This window comes from Mixophyes fleayi, chromosome 9, assembly GCF_038048845.1.
Source record: "Mixophyes fleayi isolate aMixFle1 chromosome 9, aMixFle1.hap1, whole genome shotgun sequence".
NCBI lineage: Eukaryota > Metazoa > Chordata > Amphibia > Anura > Limnodynastidae > Mixophyes > Mixophyes fleayi.
The window spans coordinates 46162508-46184763 of record NC_134410.1 but is presented as its reverse complement, the minus strand read 5'-3'; the positions used below and the strand labels follow the sequence as shown (position 1 = coordinate 46184763).

Below are 22256 nucleotides of genomic sequence, written 5' to 3'. Positions count from 1 at the left end.
GTTTGTTGAAGAGATGGGTACATTAGGGTTGGTGAGATGAGTGTTTGTTTAAAGGAGGATAGGACTGTGCCTGTGAATAGAGAAGAAGTGGTAATGCTAAGGAGGAAAGAGAAGATGACTAGAGAGTGAATAGAGTTGTGGGGGGGGCGGGGGTGAAAGGGTAAGATTAGTGTCGGTCCTTTGTCTTTGTTTACAGTGGAGAATGAACTGAGTCTGGGATGTGTGCTGTCTGGCATGAGGATAATCAACATTGAATGGTGATAAAGTTGTCTCTGAAGTAGGCTGCAAATTCATGAACTTTGAAGGAGGAAGGCTGATGTGGATCAGGTAGACAGGTAAGTTATTTGAAGGTGGCAAAGAGACACACAGTAGGGAGGGAATATCTTTGCCAGTAGCAGTTCTGTTTTGTGTACCATAGTTAAGACTTGGGATCTCTGGATACTGTGTGAGTTGCTTTAGCTAGAGCTGAAATTAATGTGTTGTTATAGAAAGGGCAAGGTAGTTATAGGAGAGAAGTATTTTTAGCAAATCTAAGAAGTGTACCTGATCAATAGCATTTAGCTGACACTTTAAATTTGGGTGCAAGTGGGTTTGAGCATGAGATAGATGAATAGAAAGGAAGCTGTGATCAGAGAGTGGAAAAGCAAGAGATAAAGTGGAAGCAAGAGAAGACAAGTTCACAATGGGTGGCAGATGAAGTACACAGGAAAAGACCAAAGGAGGAAGCAGGATAAGCAGCGAGGCATCGCCGCAGGTACTGAAATTGGAATGGTTTGGGAGCTATGCATAATAATTGGTCATTTTGGTGCCCCATACAATCTGTTGCCATGAGCTGTCAGACTGTAGTTTGAGCTTATACTGCATTCACATGTTTTATGTGCAGTCTTTGTCTGTGAAGCACCTAAATGGTAGGAGCTAATTAGAAGGACCAATATGGCAGGTCAGACCTAACGTAGGACAAGTCCAAGCAAGGGGAGTATTTATGAAAGCTCTCAGTGCAGTTCTTAGAATCACTTTTGAACATTCCTTTTTAACTATTGTATTTGTTGCACATTATTTATGTTAAATAGGGTTTTTTTTAAGCAATATATCTAAATTACCTTTAAAATAGTAACAATGTTAGCAATCTGATGGCAACAATTGGGAATTACCTACATTAGAATGGAACAAACCAATTTTTGGATCACTGAGATAACTTAACAGTTTAAGCGTCTGTCCAGACAAACATTCTCTTATGTTCCAAGCACTTGATCTCTATGTCGTGACTGCGAGGAAATGATGTCTCCAACAAAAAGACTATTGTGGATGCGTCCTAAGGAGATCTGAAAACTGGTCACAAGATATACTACATTCATGACCAAATACCAGCAGGAAATGTCTACAGCTTAAGAATCTGGGGGCTAATTTATTAAGGATCTTAAATGAAGAGGATTCTTATTTCAGTCTCCTGGACAAAACCATGTTAGTATTCTGTTTTGCACATAAGTTAAATACTGACTGTTGTGTTCATGTAGCACACAAATACTTGATAGCTTATTTGTACACTGAAATTTAAAGTTGATATGTGTGTGCTACATGAAAAAACAGTCAGTATTTAACTTATGTGCAAAACAGAATACTAATTTGCATCCCTTGCAATGTAACATGGTTTTGTCCAGGAGACTGAAATAAGACTCCTCTTCATTTAAGATCCTTAATGAATCAGGCCTTTTGACTTTAAATTGGCTTGGTTATATAGTTAACAGTAAACTATAACTTTTAGTATTTGAGTAAACAAACCTGTACTACTATTATTATCATTATTATCGGTTATCTCGAAAAGTCAGACTACTTCGCAGTGCCAAACATTGGGGAAAACAGAACATACATAAAACAGTGACATACAGTAGACAAAATAAGTGCAGGACAGGAAGGGTCCTGCTCATGACAATTTAGGTTTGAGTTCTTCATTACATTACAAAATACTTCTTACATTTTTCCTTTAAAATAATTTAGATACATTTCTTGTCTATTTTACTAAACGTTTAATCTGGATTATGCTGAATTGTATTCATCAAGTGGATATTTCTTCTTATTCTTAAACTTCTCTAAACACTCCAAAGCTTGTTTGAATCACCTATCTTAATAATGACATCAAACTACATATAAAGTACACTGTGTATACTAGTTGTGTAATTTCTACTAAAGGGATATTGCTGGGTACAATTTAAAGACTATTTCTTGCAAAAATACTGATCTCTATATTTTATATTATGTCGCATACTATTTTTTGCATTTGTCGAAAAACAAAATTGTGTTCCATTATTTGAAGACTATGTTTCATTTCCTCAGGCTCCTTACACGTTTAATTATATTAAAAAAAGTTATTTAGATTAGTGTATTACATCAGTGGCGCACGCAGGGGGGGTTTCTGAGTCTCCAGAAACCCCCCCCCCCCGCGCTAACTAAATGGCCACTATAGCGGCACTGTCTTATACAGCAGCCGCGGCGCTGTCAAAGAAGTGTCCGCAGCGGTGCTGTAGTGTATACAGCACCGCCACGGACGCTTCTTTGACAGCGCCGCGGCTGCTGTATAGGACAGCGCTGCCTAAACGGCGCTGCTGCGCATGCGCAGTAGCTCTCGCTGTAATGATCTGTACATGATCTGAAAACAAAGCAAATTATCTAAGGAGATATTAATTTCATGAAGTCTGTCTACACAAAATATATACAATATATTTATTCAGGGTAAATGTCTTGGAAGCATTTATAGATCTTATGGTGTATGGCATGAATTAGGCCTATAATTCATGCAGTTGGCCATATTCTATGTATCAGAAGCCCTCCTTCTTAGGCTAATGTTGATAACAACATATGGTATGTGCAACTAAGCAAATGTTGTATCTATGTTTTCACCTTACAACCCAAAGCTGAAAAGCAGAGCAAAACACTGAATGTAGAATATAGCAAAATACATATTTCTGAGTCTACAGCACATTTCTAACATGTTAGATGATGAAAATATTCTTTCCACAAGGAAGATCTTTGTACCTTCTTCTTGTTACTTGTCAGCAATGGAGATTACGTAACAATGGAAGGAAAAAGTGAAGTCTAGGTTTATCATGTGTTGAAAGGTTTAGATCTCCTTATCCATGTGAACGAGTTAAGGTGCTAAACTTTAAGAACCTTCAGTAAATCCAAGCTACAGCATCTGTCACCAACTGTAATGAAACCAGCAATACATCTCTAACACTAATGACTAAAGATAGTTTTGATGACCAATGTTGTACCTTGCCAGAGAACAGTTCATTGTGTACTTTCCATTGCCTGTTGCTTGGTGAAAGTTAAAGGGTGTTATTTCGGGCTCTTGATACCAGCATTGAATGTAGAGATAGAGCTATGCAATAGTAAGACCCAGATACAATCACAATGATAAACCCATCAAGACTTGCCCTGTATTCTACAGGGGGAATCCTGGTAATTAACTGCCAAGAGATGATGGATTTTCTGACACTGCTGTCACTGCTGAGGTTATAAATCATTCTTTATGGTCTCCAGTAGTGCAGTCCCACAGAAGGTGATCATTACTCCAATTCAACATTACTTTTTAGCACATCAACAGTTTTTTGGGAATTCAGTAGAAAATGTTACTTATTGTTTACAATAAAACAGCAATCTTCAGGCTATTTAATCAAACAAAATCTCATCTTCAATCCATTGGTGGGATGAGGAAGTAGACAGACAGGAGCTAATGATCCAATTGGCAGTCAAATTGAAGAGAACACTAGCAGACTTATTTAATACATCTGCTTGTATTAGTATAGGTTTCAATAGACTAATTAAAGATAATGCTGGTTTGGCTTATTTAAGAGTTAAAGCCTGTTTACTCCACTAGACCCATCATCATCATTTATTTATATAGTGCCACTAATTCTGCAGCGCTGTACAGAGAACTCATTCACATCAGTCCCTGCCCCATTGGAGCTTACAGTCTAAATTTCCTAACACACACACACACACACACAGACTAGGGTCAATTTGTTAGCAGCCAATTAACCTACCAGTATCTTTTTTGGAGTGTGGGAAGAAACCGGAGCACCCGGAGGAAACCCACGCAAACACGGGGAGAATATACAAACTCCACACAGATAAGGCCATGGTCTACCCATGGTACTACATAGACTGTGGGTCACTAGTCATGTTTTTAAGGCTGCCCCAATCATTTTGATTGAAAAACTAAACTAGTCAGTTCTGCCTGGAAATCTGGTTGATATGAAGGAACTTGAGGGCTAGAACTATTCAGTAAAATAGACAATCCTAGTGTACGTGGGGTGGGCTAGGCTTACTATGTTACATGTACCAGGTGTAACTAGGGTAAATGTACTGGTTAGACACTAATTTATTCAGACTAAAATAATACAACTTAAAACCAGAGCATGGATTATCTGAAATAATGTACATTACACAAAACAGCATCAAGTCAGAAGCTCATTTCCAAGAACAAATAATAATGGATGGAAATCAGAGAATAATAATAATCAGTGGTTTGAAATATAAGGATAGTCCTTATATCAATAATATCCAAAATAAAGACTATTAATTGTAAATCAACAAAACTCCTGTGCCAGACAATCAGATCAGGAATATAGCAAAAGTTTCGGTAACAAAGTTCCGTGGGTCTCCAAAGATCCAATAAGTAGTAGTTTGTAATACAATGTTCATAGGTAAACAATATGAAGTATACGATAGCTTTTTAGATTTTATGTTTTATCATTGTATTATTTGAGGTTTTATGTATTTTTGTATTATTTATTATTTGGGTTTTATGGTTTTATTTTGGGCTGACTATATGCTTTCTAATCAGTACATTTACCCTAGTTACACTTGGTACATTTAACATAGTAAGCCTAGCACACCCCACGTACAGTGCACACTAGGATTGTCTATTTTACTGAATAGCTGTAGCGCTCGATTTCCTTCATTTTAATATTTATTTACAGAGTTTGGGAATCTCTGCACCTGAGCATTCATAAATCAGCTCAACACAGAGTAAATTTGAACGCAGGATTAATCTGGTTTAGGACATGGAAATCTGGTTGGCTTGTGACCACAATCTGCCAGTGTGTGCGGTTATTGGCAAACTGCATTAATGGGGACCGATGTGATCTCTTTGCTTGACTTGGGAACACAGACCCATCCATGTGTGCATCAAATTTTAAACAGGCAGATTGAAAAAACTGGATCTGCCTGTGTATGGAGGTCTTAACTTGTGGCTTTGAGTAGTGCATTACTTGCCTCATACACATTCATTCCTCACACAGCCTATTGGACCCTCTTCAGTCTGGATTTCCTTCCCAACTAACCACAGAGACTGCACTAACAATGGCTGTTAATGATTTGATCACTGCTAAATCTAAAGACTACTACTCTTTTCTAATTCTTCTGGATCTCTCTGTTGCATTTGACACTGTTGATCACTCTGTTCTCATAAAAAACACTCCATTCCCTAAGTCTTCAGTTCACTATCTTAAACTGGTTCTCATACTACCCATCTTTCACCCTTTCTCTGGATCCACCTCCTGTCCGCTTCCTTCATCAGATGGAGTACCACAAGGCTCAGTCCAAGGCCCTCTGCTCTTCACTACATATACCACTTCTCTTGGAAAACTAATAAGCTCCTTTGAATTTCAGTATCATTTCTATGCATAAGATATACAAATGTATCTATCCTCTTCTGATCTCCCACCATCTGTGTCAGCCCACGTTGCTAACCGTCTTTCTGCCATTTCACCTTAGATGTCCTCTCGCCACCTCAAACTTAATTTTTAAAAAACAGAGCTAATAATATTCCCAGCAGCCAAGAGAAGTTACCTACTTGACATTTCTATTTCTGTTGACAACATGACAATAAATTCTACCATACAAGCTCGCTGCCTAGGTGTGATCCTTGACTCAGAACTATCTTTTGTACCCCACATCCAATCTATAGCTACATCCTTTTACATACATCAAAGAAATATTCCAGAATACACACATATTTCACACAAGACACTGCAAAAGCTCTAATTCATGCATTCATCTCTGACATGACTACTGCAATACCATCCTTGCTGGTCTTTACCAAATCAAACTCTCACCCTACAATCTATTTTGCATACTGCAGCTAGATTGAGTTTCCTTGCTAAACATTCCTACACTGCTGCTCTGCTCTGTCAGTCTCTATATTGTTTGCATTTTTTTTACTGAAACCAATAAAAAAAATACTACTAACAAGGCCATCAACAAAACTGCACCAACATACATCTCCTCACTTTTCTCAAAATATCTCCTTACATGACACCTGCGTTCTGCACAAGATCTGCGTCTCTCATCCACACTCATTAACTGCTCCCATTCCGGTTACAGGACTTTTTTTTCGGGCTGCACCCACGTTTTGGAATCCCCGCCCTCGCAAAACAAGACTTTCCTTTAGTCTTCAAGTGTTTTCTAAAAACCCACCTCTTCAGGCAAGCTCATCAAAGTCCTCAGCCACTCTCTTAACCTCCCTAGGGTGCCCTATTAATACCCATTTACACAGTTCACAAAAGACAATAACCTTCTGTCCCCCTGACCAACATTGCTGTGTGACTGGATCATATAGCCTACTAAGCACTTTTACCTTTACAATCTGGCTGAACCATTATGCAATATGTAGCACTTAATTTCATGTATCAAACTCCCATTGTATTAAATAGATTGTAAGCTGGAGAGCAGGGCCCTCTTTTATTATTGGGCGTAATCTTGTTTTATTACTGTGTTTATTCCCAACTGTAAAGTGCTACGGAATATGCAGGTACTATATAAGTAAATGTTATTATTATTATTATTATTATTATTATTAATAATAACAACTTCCAATGAGGTCAACATAAGACTTACATTGCACACCACACTAGATTAAAAGTACTTCATTAAGGGACTTTTGGTGCTCTTTTTACTTTAGTTCTGTTTCTAGTTTTGGGAGTTTCACAACTGCATTAAAACATTCTTTACCCATCTGTGAATGTTTATGTGCAGTTTGTGGTCAACACTTCAGGCTGCTGTTTATAAAAGTTCTCATGGCTTCACTCTAACCTCTGACAGATATCGGCGAACACAAACAAATCCTTCTGAGCACTTTTACTAAACAGGGAAAATAATCCAATATTCTTAGTTCAATCTATATTGTCTAGCTAAAACATACTACGGTCCCTTCTCGCTCTTTGTGATAGAAAGCAGCTCATTGGGACTTATTATATAGATGTCAGTTTTTAATCATTGACACATTTATACATGTACCATAGCACCAATCTTTACTGTTTCATACAGAGGGACTTTTGGGGATTTTTATTTTAAAAGGCAACAAAGTCTAAAATGTATGTTTTATATAAATCAGCTAGATATAACATTTACAATATATGTAAAACTTTCAAGAGCTTATCAAAAATAAAGATTGTTAGGATATATTTGGGATCATGGGGGTGGGTGATTTTCTTGCACAGCAGTCTCCCTGTCAGTAAGCCTGTTGATGAATACGACTAGTAGGCTAGTCGTGGACAAAGTAGACAGCAACTAGCTATTCAATACTCTGAGTTTCCTGATCACTTTCTGTTTCAATAGTTCTTGCTAGTGTGGTCAAAATATAGGCGAAAACATATATATACACAATAAAGAAAATAAAAATTTTAAAAAATTGAGTCTGCCCTTAAAGAATAAAACATGTCTTAATTAGACCCCAAATACTGACAGTCATTATATGTTCGAATCAATAAGTTATACAAAAAATTCCCCCCCCCCCACACACATAACTTGAGCTGTCTGATTAATGGAAAGGTTCAACCAATCAGAGTGTGGGGAAAAATTCTACTTTTTTTGTTGTGTGTGTAAATCCAAAGAGTCTGAACGTCCTACATCCAGAGTTTACATTTCCCTTTCTTTTAAACAATGCCCTCTAATTTTTATTTGACACCACCATATTTATTAAAAGAGGTGGTGAGATTCCTGCACCAAGGTCAACCTGGCCATAGAAGACAACTGGATGCTGTGAGCTGTAGCATGATATGGCACCTGTAACATAATGGGCTTTCTGGGCTATAGCCCAGGGGCCTCAGGCAGCTGGGGGGCCCAAACATAGATTTTTACTTAATAATGCCGGCGATCCGGTTGGGTGTGGCCCCACCCCCAACTGTCACTGTCATTGCCTCCTATTCGCTCAAGTTAGGCAGGGGCAGCTAACAGTAAATATGATGCTGTTAGCTGCCCTGCTGTCAGTGCGTGCGCGGTGCGCTGCTTAGTGAGGAGGTCACATGAGACTTTCTAGTCTCACAAGACCTCCTCACTAAGCAGCACTCTGACAGCAGGGCAAGAAGAAAGAAGTGGTGGCGTCCAGAGCCTGCAGGCTGCATCAAAGAGGAGAGGATCAGCTAAGTGCTGTTTTTCTATGTATCGGGGGGAAGGAGGAGAGAAGGTGATACATAGGGGCTGAAGGGGTGGGAAGTTAATTGGATGTAGGGGGGACCTGGGCCTTTACAAATTACTGGGGTCCTCACAGTACCCTTAGCCCAGGGGTCTACCTGTGCTAAAGGTACCCAGCCCCCAACACAAACACTTGAGTTATTAATATATTATTAGATATATTTTTATACTTCTTTCTCAACAAACATCATAACCATAAGAAGAAAACTTTATACATGACATGATCTAGAAATGGACATATGAATTTAGATATTTACTATCTTACCTAGCGGTTAAGCATAAAGATTATCCCATATCCTGCTGCACTATTCTGCCCATCAAGTACAAGTGCCAATAGCTAGATCACTTTTAAAATGTTTAATTATCCTTTAAACATTTTCAAACTCTCTACTGCATAGAACAAACAGACCTAAACAGTTGCAATAGAAACCAGCAGCATGACAGAGAGACTATCCTATAGAGATATCAATCTATAATAAATATGGCTGAGTTACCTAAAGAACTTTACAGTTCAAGCATGTAGCAAGTATGGCAGTCAAACACAAGTGAAATCTCAGTGAGTTACATACATTGTAGGACATAAAATCATTATATTTTGATAAGCATTCACTTTTCTGGAAAGGATTAGTTCTACTTTACAGTAATTCTTAGGGGTAAATGTATCGGTCCTTCTAAAAAGGAAAAGTGGACGTGCTGCCTATAGCAACCAATCAGATTGTAGATATCATGTTCTAGAATGTACTAGATAACTGAAAACTAGTAAAAAAGTAATAAACAAAGAACAACTTTTTTATAATAAACAGTTTAATGCTGTATCTATGACATTTAGATGATCCTTCTATTTCTTTATACAGAGCAGGTAATGTCCCTATCTTATCTATAATTATACAGTATTTTGTACACAGTGCTGCTGCTGCTAGCTATACCTAGTGGTTGTTGCTGTAACCTCAGGAGTAGCTGAGCTGCTGGTATTTGGGCTATTCCAATTCACAGAAGTCATTGCTTGCTCCCCAGCTCCTCTGGGGACAGATTACCTGGGAAAGAGTATAGGGGAGGGGCACCTCAATGCTCTCCTGAGATCTATTGAGTCAATGAGTGATACTTGTCAGAGCGACATCATTCACATTGGCTGCGCCAGTCGCTGGTAATATACAAGCTGTCTGGTGGCAGCCGCCAGCATTAAATAGACTAACAATGCCTCTTTCAGAAACATTATTAATGTTTGTTCTCGGCCTCAGTGTCACCCACCAGAGCTCAGCGCCTGAGCTAGCTGCCTAAAGCTGCCCAATGAAAGTGGCAGCCCTGCTTCTGGAGGACCACTGGTTAGACTCTTGGAGGATTTCATTTCCATATCATTTTAGAGAATGTTTTCAGTGTTGTAAAACACTGAAAATGGAGCTACTCTAGTAATGTCTGAAAGAGCTATAATGGTTATTTGCTTTCTAGAATTTCAATATAATTTACTTTTGTGTATTTAAAAACAAACAAACACAAAAAGGGCAGACTAGATGGACCTGTGGGTTTTTTCTGTCTGATAAATTGTGTATGGATACAGAATTCCTGTAAATATTAGCAGTTAATACATGAAGAATTATCTATGTCATGGGATGAAGCTCACACATCAAGAATGGTGCGGCAAAGACCCCTGGCAGTGAATGGTTAAACAGCAGATGTTGTTCTATTGTTTAACAATACACTAAAATACAACAGAGCAACAAGCTTTGTATATTCTGCAAAATTAATATTTCACAGTAAATAAAAACATATGTGGTTTGTGGCTTTACCATCTGAAAATAAAGATGGTGACCATTTTCCAGGCACCTGTGTTAAAACAGGAACCCAGCACTGAACCACAATATTTAGATTTAGTTGGAGTAAAAAAGGGAACTACAACACGTGGAAAACACAGTAGTCACACAATGTCTTAATGTATCAATGTTTTCAATGTCTTAATTTATTTTGCATGTTATGAGTACAAATGAAAATAACATATTTCCCAAATAATTTACTTAAGTATTTAAAGGGGATGTCCATTTTAGAACATATCCTCTGTAAAGCACCACAATTAAGGGGGGAGGGGTGGCGGTTCTCATATGTAACCCCTACTGTTAACTTAATGAGGTCACATAATGCTTTGCTACTGAGATCAGGAGGAACTTATATCCTGTGTAGACATATCGCTGTCATCTGCGTTGTCCGTTAGCTGTGGCTTCTGCCTCTGCTCAATGGACTGGAGCCAAAGCTGGTCGATGACAGCATCAGCATCACTTCACATAACTCGCCCTCTTTGAAACCTCCTGTATCAGCAGAAGGCATTCCTAGGTGGGACAATATAAGTCAATTGTCAGTGTGCCAGTGGGGAAATTCCCATCTAACTGCTGTATGAGTATGAGATAAAGGACAACCTCTATAATATTCCCAATCAATCAGAACAGATAAATGCAGAAACTTTACAAGGGCCTCTTTAAATAGGTTTACAGTATATTTTAAGTATCTCCCATCGCTTAAACTGTTATTAAATAAATTCAAAGATCGTTAACACTAAATCTAACCACTGCGTTGTGCATACGAGTTAAATTATATTAATTGCACCTACATATGCTGCAATTTTGAAATTAAATCAATGCGTGAGACCCCAAAATGGTCCTTCAGTTTAATCAAAATTTTATCAGACTACTTTAAGCTTTAGGAACAGACAAGCTCCAATGTTGGGCCAGTTTTCCAATATGAGATTTGAAATGTAGGAGTACAGTTGTTGAGGACATTGTAGGTAAGGATTAGTAATTTGCATTGGATTCTGGAGAACACAAGGTGCCAGTGTAAGGATTTGCAAAGTGGTGCAGCAGATGTGGTGTGATGACAGAGGAATATCAGTCTTGCAGCAGCATGTAGGGTGGATTGAAGTGTGGATATATGGGTGTCAATAGCAGAAGGTTGTAGTAGTCAAGACAGGACACGATTAGAGAATGAATAAGAGTTTTGGAAGCATGCTGGGTAAGAAAAGGGTGTATTCTGGCAATGTTTTTAAGGTGGAGTCGACAGGACTGGGAGAGAGTCTGGATGTGAAGAATAAAACAGGAGGCGGAGACAATTGTGACACTAAGGCAGCGGGCTTGGGAGACTGAGGAAATTGTTGTGTTATTGACAGTGTGGGATATTTGAGGGCAGGTGGTGACTTTGGGAGGAGGGAAGATGATAAAATCTGTTCTAGACATGTTGAGCTTTAGTTAGTGTTTGGACACCCATGTGGATATAGCAGAAAGACAGTTGGTTACACGAGTTGTAAAGAAGGGGAGAGGTCACGGGAAGAGATATAGATTTGTCAGCATAGAGGTGGCACTAGAGGCTGAAGGATAAATTAGATCCCCGAAAGAAGACGTGACCAGTGAGAAACAGTAAGGGCCAAGAACAGAGCCTTGTGGGACCCCAACAGATAGTGGGAGTGGAGGGGAGGATGAGCCAGTGGCAAAAACACTAAAGGGTCAGTGTGACAGGTAGGAAGTGAACCAGGAAAGAACTGTGTTATGAAGGGCAATTTAGAGCACAGGATGAGGCCCAATCTCTACCACTACAGAGGAGATGAAAAAACAAGTTATTTGCTACTGAACTATATTGTCTCTCCCACTAATCTTAGTTCCTTAGTGGATGAATTGGTTCCCTCTAATCACAAACAGCAATTGTTACTGTTTATGCTCTTTGCTTCCACTTTCTGGAGCAGTGCAATATTATCATCAACAATGCACTTCCTCTATGCAACTGTAATTCCCTGATAGAATGTCCCATCTATAGCTCTCAAACATCTGTGGACTATAGTTTCCCCTGATCAATTGGCTGCATCACAATTTACTGTTAGTTGTATATCATCTATGCCCCCTGGGGAAATGCACAAAAATTGTTCACGTTTGGCAAAGAGTTATGCATTTTATTGAGCAGGATGATCACCTCTGGACTCCATCGCTTATGCTGGTGCCCTTTCCACAAATACTTGTAAAGAGGGATCCCTTCAATTGAGACCACTAGATGTCTGCGTCAGAGCAAACTATTAGTGCTTGGTGACTTCAGTAAATGGCACATCAGGGGGTTTGGTCATATTCATGCCTGGCAGCCAATGCAAAGACCCCTGTCAGGATATTTAGGTTCTATAGCCATGAGGACTGAATATAACTCTGGTGTTAGTGCAAAAACAGTCCACAATGGGCATATATTTCACAGATATCAAGCATAAGGCCACGGACAAAAAGGAAGCTGCCAAAAGGTGGACATTTCCTTTAAAAAACATAATTAAATGTAATGACTACTAGATGGAAACTAGCAGACATGTTGAAAAAAAATCAAATCTATTGCCCATTTTCTTATGTTATTTATATGAGTTAATACAAAAGTGACAGTTACCATGTAGTACATCAGTGATGGGCAACCTGATACTCTTTTGGCGCAACATGGTGCAGCCCTCTAACCTTCAAAAGGGCTGAACATTACCCGTAATCTCAGTAACAAGTTAAAATAATACATTTAATCAAAGAAAGAGACACCTATCTGAAATATCATATCAGCATCATTTAAAAGAAGTGTTACACGCTGTAACAAGTAATTTTACAATAAAGCATTAAGGAGCTGGGGGCTGCAGGTGAAGGCTCGGAGGGCCGCCTGTTGCCCACTACAGCAGTACATAGACATAACAATAACTTGCCATAAATCAGCTGTCTGACACTACTTGTAACTATGGGTTAGCACAAACAAGGAGATTAGATACAGTCAGCAATGTAGTACACTGATCAAAGGATGTCTGAGAGGAACAGCATCAGACACAGCCAAAGTAACATGTTGGTTTTTAAGAATTCCACATGTGAGAAAAGTATCAAACAGTTGATACTTTGAAAACTATATTTGGTCAAATTGATAGCTATTGTACAAATCACTGTTCAGACTCTAGAACACCCTCATATCATCTTTCAGAATATTGCATGCATGTTTCAGGTAGGTTTTTGATACCATACATCAGTTTTACAGAAGCCTCATATGACTACTCCATCCACCAGCTCCCCAACTTCCTCCATTCTCTTCCTCACATGATGACACTGCCTCCGTCACACTAATTTAATCATACAAGTGTCCAGGTCACTGCATCTCAGAAGATCAACACACTTGTGTTCTGAAATTCCATGTGCTGCTATGAAAATTGCAATCTGATTGGATATACCGTGTACATTACAGTAACCTGGTATAATAATAACATAAAACTGAACACAATAACGTGCTTTAGTCCTACTCATACATGCTTTAAAATAGGTTTATTGAAACAAATAGAAAAGTTAGGAAGGTCTTTAAATTATGTAAACTCTGTTCTGAACAAGAATAGTTTTGTATGTTTTTTTTATTGTGACCCTAGGGAATAGATGACATTATTTGTATTATATCAATTATAAGCACCAAAAAGGGTGAACTAGTCTGTTTGTAAGTAAAAAATTATGTCTCAATGGACACATCTGCTTATCTGATACTTCCCCTGTTAACACAGTTCTACTGGAGGAATCTGATGACCACTGTTTTTTACAGACATGATAAAAATAGCAATAAAAGGATTCCTAAGTGCACAGCAAATGGCACCTATCCATTTCATATTGTGGATCAAAGAGATTCTGGAAAATGTGATTAGAACCTGATGTCTCAATGGTTGACTTGATGGTTTGCACCACCTATCAGTGTTCGGTCAAATAATGGAAAGTTAGTTTATCGCACCTAAAATTGACAATTGAAACATTACGCACAATCATAAAATAGTAACAGTACAATTAGACATGATCAGTCCAGGGTCAACTAGCTTTTGAGAGTCTCTTGAATTATCTGAACATATATGTAGACTGAGTAAAAGTAGTATATTACTAGTAGGGAAAAGAATTGTAGTTCTTAGGGAAAAGACAAATTTCCTAACTGAACATGAGCCAGCAGACACAGGAAGAGAGTTTCCAAAATGTATTTTTATATCACTACAGTGATTTCCTCACTTGTAGCATGTACAGCAACCAATCATATCCGGAACTATTTTGCAGCTCTTACAGTACCACACACTCCACAAATAAATATAATACACAAAAAAATAAAGCATACTTGTCTGTGCTTGCCCAGTGTAAAGCTGTAAAAATATAGCACAATAAAATAATTCTGATGAATATTATACAACATGGGGGACCAACAGCAAAGTCCCCTATTTTTTGAGAGCACCAACACTCACATTCATGTATACCTTCCATCAGTCCTGATTTCTAGAGACCACAGGGGAAATGTATTGAGGGGAGAGTTTCCAGTGGGTTTGAAGTGGAGATGTTGCCTATAGCAACCAGATTTTAGTTGTCATTTATTTAGTACATTCTACAAGATGATAGCTAGAATCTGATTGGTTGCTATAGGCAACATCTCTACTTTTCAAACCCGCCAGAAATTCTCAGCTTGATACATTTACCCCCAAATGGGGTATGGTCTGTTCCAACTAGAAATATGTGTGGCATGGGTGGACAGTCATGAATGCTGTGCCATATTAAGTAAACACTCTCAAACAGCTAAGGACTCAAAAGGTAACAAAATGTGATTTTTATACCACATCCAATAAATTTTATATAATACAAAATAAGTTGCATTAGATGATCAATGAAGAAGGTCTTTTCACAAAATACCACGTAAAAGAGTTACGATGTATATCCAGTATTATGTATAATGCAGTAGCAGATAAAAATAATTTCAAGTAGACATAAAGTGACAACATCTGGCTCCCCATGAGAGGAACTCTACAAAGTGAGACTAACCTAAAATGTTTAATCATTCAGGATATTTTCACGGTTTCCTTTTCTCTTGTTTGTATCAAACGATTTGTATTCCACCCATTTCCTGCCTGAGAGATTTCTAGACATTTTTTTATGGGAAGGAAAATTAAAAGGAGCCATTGTTTGCATATAGATAACAAGTTGCTGTATCTTATCAAAATATATTGTTTAATTTATGTTTGTGCAGAATGAATAAGTGTCATTAATTGTATTCAAAAAAATGGATAATATTGATTACAGCAGTGGTGTAGATACAATGAAATGGTCCTCCATGCAAAATCTGAACCCAGTAATAACAGTCCCTGAACTGTCCCTATATACACATTTCCTCATTTTTACAGTCACTATCTTACCATCTTCCACAGCTCCCCAACTGAATACCATATACAGACCCCCTAGCCCAACAGATAGAGCCCCCATACTGATCATATACTGTCCCTCATTTATCCAGCACATACTTCCCCTCCCATATATTGTCCACCATATACACGTTGCTCATGCATGACAAAATTGAAACAGATGGGCGGTTGCCTACTCTGGATTAATTTCAAATATAAGTGCAGGATCGTAGGAGATCCAAAATAGGTTGAACGTGATGGACTGGTGTCTTTTTTCAACCTCATCAACTATGTTACATATCTTTCATAGCATTCCTTCTAATATGTTTTCCTCACTTTATATATGAGGATGACATGTTAGAACTATATAGTCGTGCTGCCTTTCTCAGTATTTATGACCGTTATGTTAGTTATGGGACTAGATACTTTTACCAGACTTTTTAGTCTGAAAAGCGTATTTCTGTTTGTGGCTGCAATTCAACTTTCACAGTCAGATCATTCCTTTTAGGTATTCCAAGCTATAGTCTAATAAACCAATATTATTATTGTAATTTTAACTCATATTAAGGTGTGGGCATCTTAAATGATAAGTTTCCCTTTATATACCTTTTCTGGCTAACTGCCCCAATGTGTTATCATATATATGGATTAGCTAGATACAGAGTCTAGTAGTGCATATCTTAATGGTACATTTTAATACAGACTCTTCATAAGGCTAGGCCTCAGCACTCCTGCATACGTCTGGCCCATAATGCATTTTACCAAATGGCCTATTTTTACACTTAACTAAAATAAAAAAGGACTTATCCTTTAACCTCATTTCAAATAAATGTTAACGGAATTGCCAGATTTAACATTTATATAAGACAAAGATTATTTTTAATCATCCTGTTCAGCTCCCACCAACAGAATTATGACCACCAATGGAATTTCCCTTAATTCCACAGATCCAGGCCACCTGTAAAATTCTCCAAACCCCAACTTAAAAAACATTCAGACATGATGAAGCCGCTTAGTGAACTTCCAGCCTATATTCTGATCAGTGGCGGAACTACCATTGGTGGGGCAGGTGCCGTGCACCAGGGCTCATGGAGATAATGGGCAGATGCAGAGTGTTGGGGTCCCGGTTCCCCCCTTCCCACCTCTCGGCACCAGGGCCTACAGCTCAATAGTTCCACCTCTGATTCTGACTGTGGTGTGTAGAAAGATAAAGAAAACACTGACTAGATATAAGAAGAGAGCATACTATTGGCATTTTGAGGGGGGCATCTTTCTTTCTACTTGACCATATGTGGAAAATAAAAATGTAAAGAGAAACACACCTAAATCCATCAAATACTGTTTAGGACATTGTTTAACAGTTTATATTTATTTGCTATATTCATATTATTTGCTTGTGTGTAGCTCAAGACCAGCTACTACAAACCCCTTCATTTACCTGTCCAAGAAACATTTACAGGATTAAAGTGTAACCTGAAGCATATAGACAATTACAGCTGGCATCATGTGGGCAGAACGAATATGTAGCCGGATGTCACCTTTATCCAAGCTGCATTCAGTTACAGCGAGATATCACATGTACAGGTCAATGCTTCTGGGATGCTGTGTAATGATCTCTTATCAATCACAGATAGAGGGGAGTTAAATGTGGGGACCAGTGGTTCTTTGTGCTTTCAGCTGTAAAGTCTGGCCAGTGAATGACTGAAATATCAGACAATGGCCTTATCCTGAGAGGCTAGAAAACATGTGCCAACCATAACTTACATCAGATAAGGCATATAATGACCAAACACACAGCCTTCATTAGTTGGAGAGGTTTCATCAGATGCTTCACTGTTCTTCTAGCTACTGAAACTTAATTAACAGGTTTTTGTTTATGGCGTGATTGGTATTTTTAATGAGGTTCCTAAAGTCCCATTTATGCCAGACCCTAATGTAATAAAAGCAGGAGATTCATGAAAAAGTGACACTTAAGCATTTGTCAGAATCTCTGTCCTTTCAAACACAAATTAGTACAAGAGACGTAAAATCTAGCCTGGCCTTTTGCTTCAATTTTAACACATTTCTTTCATATTCATGAAGTAATAAAACAAAAAAATACAACAAAACCCCATAAACTAATTGTTAAAATTACCTTTCAATTAAATAAACAAGTGCAGCTAGATTACACATGTGCTGCTAGATTACACATGTGCAGCTAGATTACACATGTGCAGCTAGATTACACATGTGCTGCTAGATTACACATGTGCAGCTAGATTACACATGTGCAGCTAGAATATACATGTTCTGCTAGATTACACATGTGCAGCTAGATTACACATGTGCTGATTGATTACACATGTGCAGCTAGTTTGTTCAAACTTTGAGATCTAAGACGCAGTTTAAAAGTATTTGTTGGCTCTGGTGAAGTGAGAGGGTTTCTCTACAAGAGCTATTCTTTTAATTCGTTGTTAACATTAAGTCTCATAATCAAACTTTTATCTTATTGTCCTTGCAGGGCCGACATGTTAAAACGGGCCAGCTAGCAGCAATTAAGCTCATGAATGTCACAGAGGTAAGTGATCAATTTTGTATGCTATGATATAAGTAAGTCTTTTGTTATTAAACCATTTTTGCTTTCAATATCATAATGTATCAGAATTCTACAAACAACTGCTTTGAAGAATGAAGAGCTGAGCTTGATGGACATGCCTTTTTCCCCCCACAAAATAATTATATTATTGCATAAATGATATACCAAGTGAGACCTGACTGGTGCACATGAGGACATGAGATTCACCATTAAACGTCACAGTAATGGCTCCTGGAAACTAGAGGCCTACAGAGGCCCATGGAGTGCTAGGAAGACACCAGACCCATTGGTTGAAATAAAAAAAAAATACTTTAATGAAACCATCTCAATTCTAACAGTCATATATCCAGGTTCTAATTACCTTCTCCAACATTAGCCCAACATTTAATGCAAGGCTACATCCTAATATGTCTCAGTCTTAAAAGTCCTTTATTTTCCAACATTTTTTAAAAAAAATTAATACAACCTAACTTATACCTGTGGAAGTGTAAAGAGAAAATACCTCATCAATCTACTGCTCTATTGAGAAAACTTAATACAACATTCCCAGTTACTGGGTTAGTTCTCCCTGGCCAAGGGCTTCCCCATACTGGAGCCCAATGAACTACACTCACTGAAGCAGTTTTTCCTGGGGCTCCTCCGTTTCGGTACTATAGCAGCCACAATACTTTTCTGCTGACCACTGAACGATGGCTGGGGAGGAGGTGGTAGCGGGAGGACCAATAAGTATCTGTAATCTGTCATTGTGGCTTCATAATGGTCCATACAGCCATACAAATCATCTGTTGCTTCACAAAGCCAATGGCTTTTGTCCAGGAGTTTGAGGTGAACAACAGCTCCCCTGGGAAAGACAACTGCATGGAGAAACTTCCAGGACTCTTACTGGGAGACATTACCTGACAGTACCGTTTAGCACAGGCTACAGCTGCAAGTGCCAAAGCATATTCCACAAAACTATATGGTGGCCAAGCACCTCTTAATGTACTCTGGCTCTTGCAAAAACACCATGGACCTGCACACACATTGCAAATTAATAAAACAAAGAACATAAAATTACTTCCTACATTTTACAATCCATACAAATAGCGTCTCAGTATATATAACTAGAAAACATTGTTATATCCAACTGCTATACATGACTGCTAATAGTTACATAATATGTGTATGCATAAATAGTATATTGGTATACTGGTATTATAGATTTTCTGACTTTTGCAACAATCTTGCTTAAGGAAACATTGAGAAGCTTTACAGTCAGCACATTTGTACTAAAATTATATGTAGTGTATATAGAGATAAAGTGTAAATAAATATATACACACACACAATGTATATTTGTATGTATATATTCTGTGTTAACATATTAATGCCTGACTGACTCTGTTGACAGAATGACAGGAATATATAGTATGTAAATGGGATTTTACCTTTTTATCGAAACATTCATTAAAATGTAGTTTATTCAGTCTTTTACTTTTCTAAATGTTAATTTACATTAAAAGGAGCTTCCACACCTAAGGGTGTATTTACTAAACTGTGGGTTTGAAAAAGCAGAGATGTTGCCTATACAACTAATCAGATTCTGGCTGTCATTTTGTAGAATGCACTAAATAAATAACTAGAATCTGATTGGTTGCTATAGGCAACATCTCCACTTTTTCAAACCCACCGTTTAGTAAATATACCACACGTCCTTTTCAAATCCCTATTTTCCTGTCGATATTAAATGGACTCCATGCAAAACTGAACAATCAATTTAATTCCAGAGATTATATATAAATGCAGATTACATTCATATCCAGTCATCCACCCAATCCAGTAGGTACCATGTTGTCTGCCACAGTCAGGCAGGCATGTTGTTATGGGAAAAAAGGCCTTAGGAGTAAGAAAAGTCCCAATGTATGCAGCGGTCCAGGGATTCTCTCCTTGCTCCTGTTTTACCATACAGGCAGCAGTTTTTCCATCCACACTATGCTAATGTTAGCGACCAAAACAACCACAAACACAAATGTTGCAAACCCCCCCACACACACACACAGATTCGGTGGATTGCGAAAATTCAAGTTAAGTTTTATGTTTAACTCTTGGGGGCATATTCAATTGTCAGCGGGATTGCCGAAAATCCGCGCACGATTGCCGTTATTACGGTAATCGTGCACGGAAAATCAGTTAATACGATACAATACTCGCTGGATTTTACCGTAATAACTGTACAAGTTTTAACGCTGCGGAACTTTGTAAGAATTGAATATGCCCCTTGGAATTAGCCTTTATTTGCAACTTTGTTATTATCTTGTCTGCTGCCTTCTACTGAAAAAACAAACCCATTTGAAAGTAGCTTCTAAACCATTGTAAACACAGGCATTATTGGAAAACATTTACAGCCACTTTTACTACTGGACACAGACACCTCCACACCTGTGGCTTTCCACTTTATAAACCCAATAAGAATTTTCTTTCCTGTAGTACTCTAACTGTCCAATGAGAATTGTGAATAGACGGCTTCAATTTGACATAATATAGCAACTATGCCAATGTATGAAAGTACAATCAGCTGGAGGAATCAATATGAAAACAGCGCTTATATACAGTAATGCTGCCAGTGTCGTCATCATCACTTATCTTTACACCAGGCCTCCAGCACACGCAAAAGATATATAGACGCTCTTGGTGTACTCAACTAACGCTTGCTTGCCTGCCCCCCTTTCTGACACTTGCCAGCGTAGAGGGCCTCATCTAATTTACACTTAAATCTATATACAGACTTTTTGTGCACATTCAAAGTGCAAAAATGTGCATATTTGAACCCCCCACAAACAACCTAAATGAGGCTCTTAATGCGCATACACAAAGCTTATAAATCCTCCAATGTGAGCATTGATGCTGATAGATACAAATATTCTGAAAGCTGAGTGTCCCTGAACACACCCACTTTCTGACCAGCATTTGCACCAATTTCAATGTTGCGTGCTGAAGCGTTACACACATTAAATATACAATGGAATTCTATAAGTATGCCCGGTTAGCTCCAACTCCAACAGAAGCGTTTAGCAAGCATTTATCAGGAGGTTTTTCCCCTGTTGACAAACCATCCCCTGTCCTAGGCTAGGGGGTCCCTTATGCAAAGGGTTCTGCCGGAGCTTCCCCCATAGCATCAAATCTTCTGCCCCCCCATCCTCATAGGCTTCAGGGAAGTGGGAGCCACTAGGACCACACCATCTCCCCTAGATCTTTAGGGATCAGACCATAAGGGCTACTGCACCTTCCCCATGGAAGAAAACGTGAAAATAAGTACAGTGAGAATAAATAAATAATGCAGAGCAAAATGGCCCCAGCCTTCTGGCCGAGATGTTAAAAGTGATTCCTGCCTAGCCAGAAGGCCAGGGCAAGGTCGAGTGTATAGCTGAAAGTGAGGTTCATGCTCTCTGCCATACTGTCAAGTCCCCAAGTGATTTTAGGCACCCCTGGGTCACTACTCCTGTACACTACTGTAAATGCACATCTTTATCATTTAAATAATCATGTCCTGCAAAATTAAATCTGACTTCTGCAAAGAGCACCAGTAGGGTAGAGGTGCTTATACACCAAATCCACATTTAGCTGGGGGACACCAACAAAATCCTGCCATTGACCGATACAAACTTTTGGACCACTGCAAACACTGCCATCTTGGCCAACAAGTCCATGCACTTATTACCTACCAAGCTAAATGCATGATTTCACAAACTTGCTTGACACTGCACTTTTGCAGTATGTAAATGACCCTAATCTAACTTGCAGAGAGAACAAATAAAAGCAATTTGCAGACTGGCTTCTATGGTTTAGTGTAAATTTGCACCTAAATGAAATGTCAGCAAAATAACCCTTCATGCCCTCAGTACTCAACAAAAAGAAGCACAAATACAAACATACAGAACATCGTCTTAAGATAAACATTTTATTCTGCATATTGTCCATAGAATCTTCAGAAATAACAGACACAGCAAAAGGAGCAAAGGATTTACAGTCACATTTCATTTTCAGTCCTGAGCGGCCTATTAAGCATATCTCTGC

At 38.4% G+C, this 22256-nt stretch overlaps 1 protein-coding gene across 2 annotated transcripts in view; it reads left to right on the top strand.

The window, feature by feature from the left end:
* Positions 1-22256, top strand: part of NRK (Nik related kinase) — a 184988-nt gene that overhangs the window by 25081 nt on the left and 137651 nt on the right. For both annotated transcript variants that reach the window (XM_075184270.1, XM_075184269.1), the window contains exon 3: positions 18129-18185. In XM_075184270.1, the coding sequence (XP_075040371.1) occupies positions 18129-18185 (57 nt within the window). The remainder of the gene's footprint in view (positions 1-18128; positions 18186-22256) is intronic.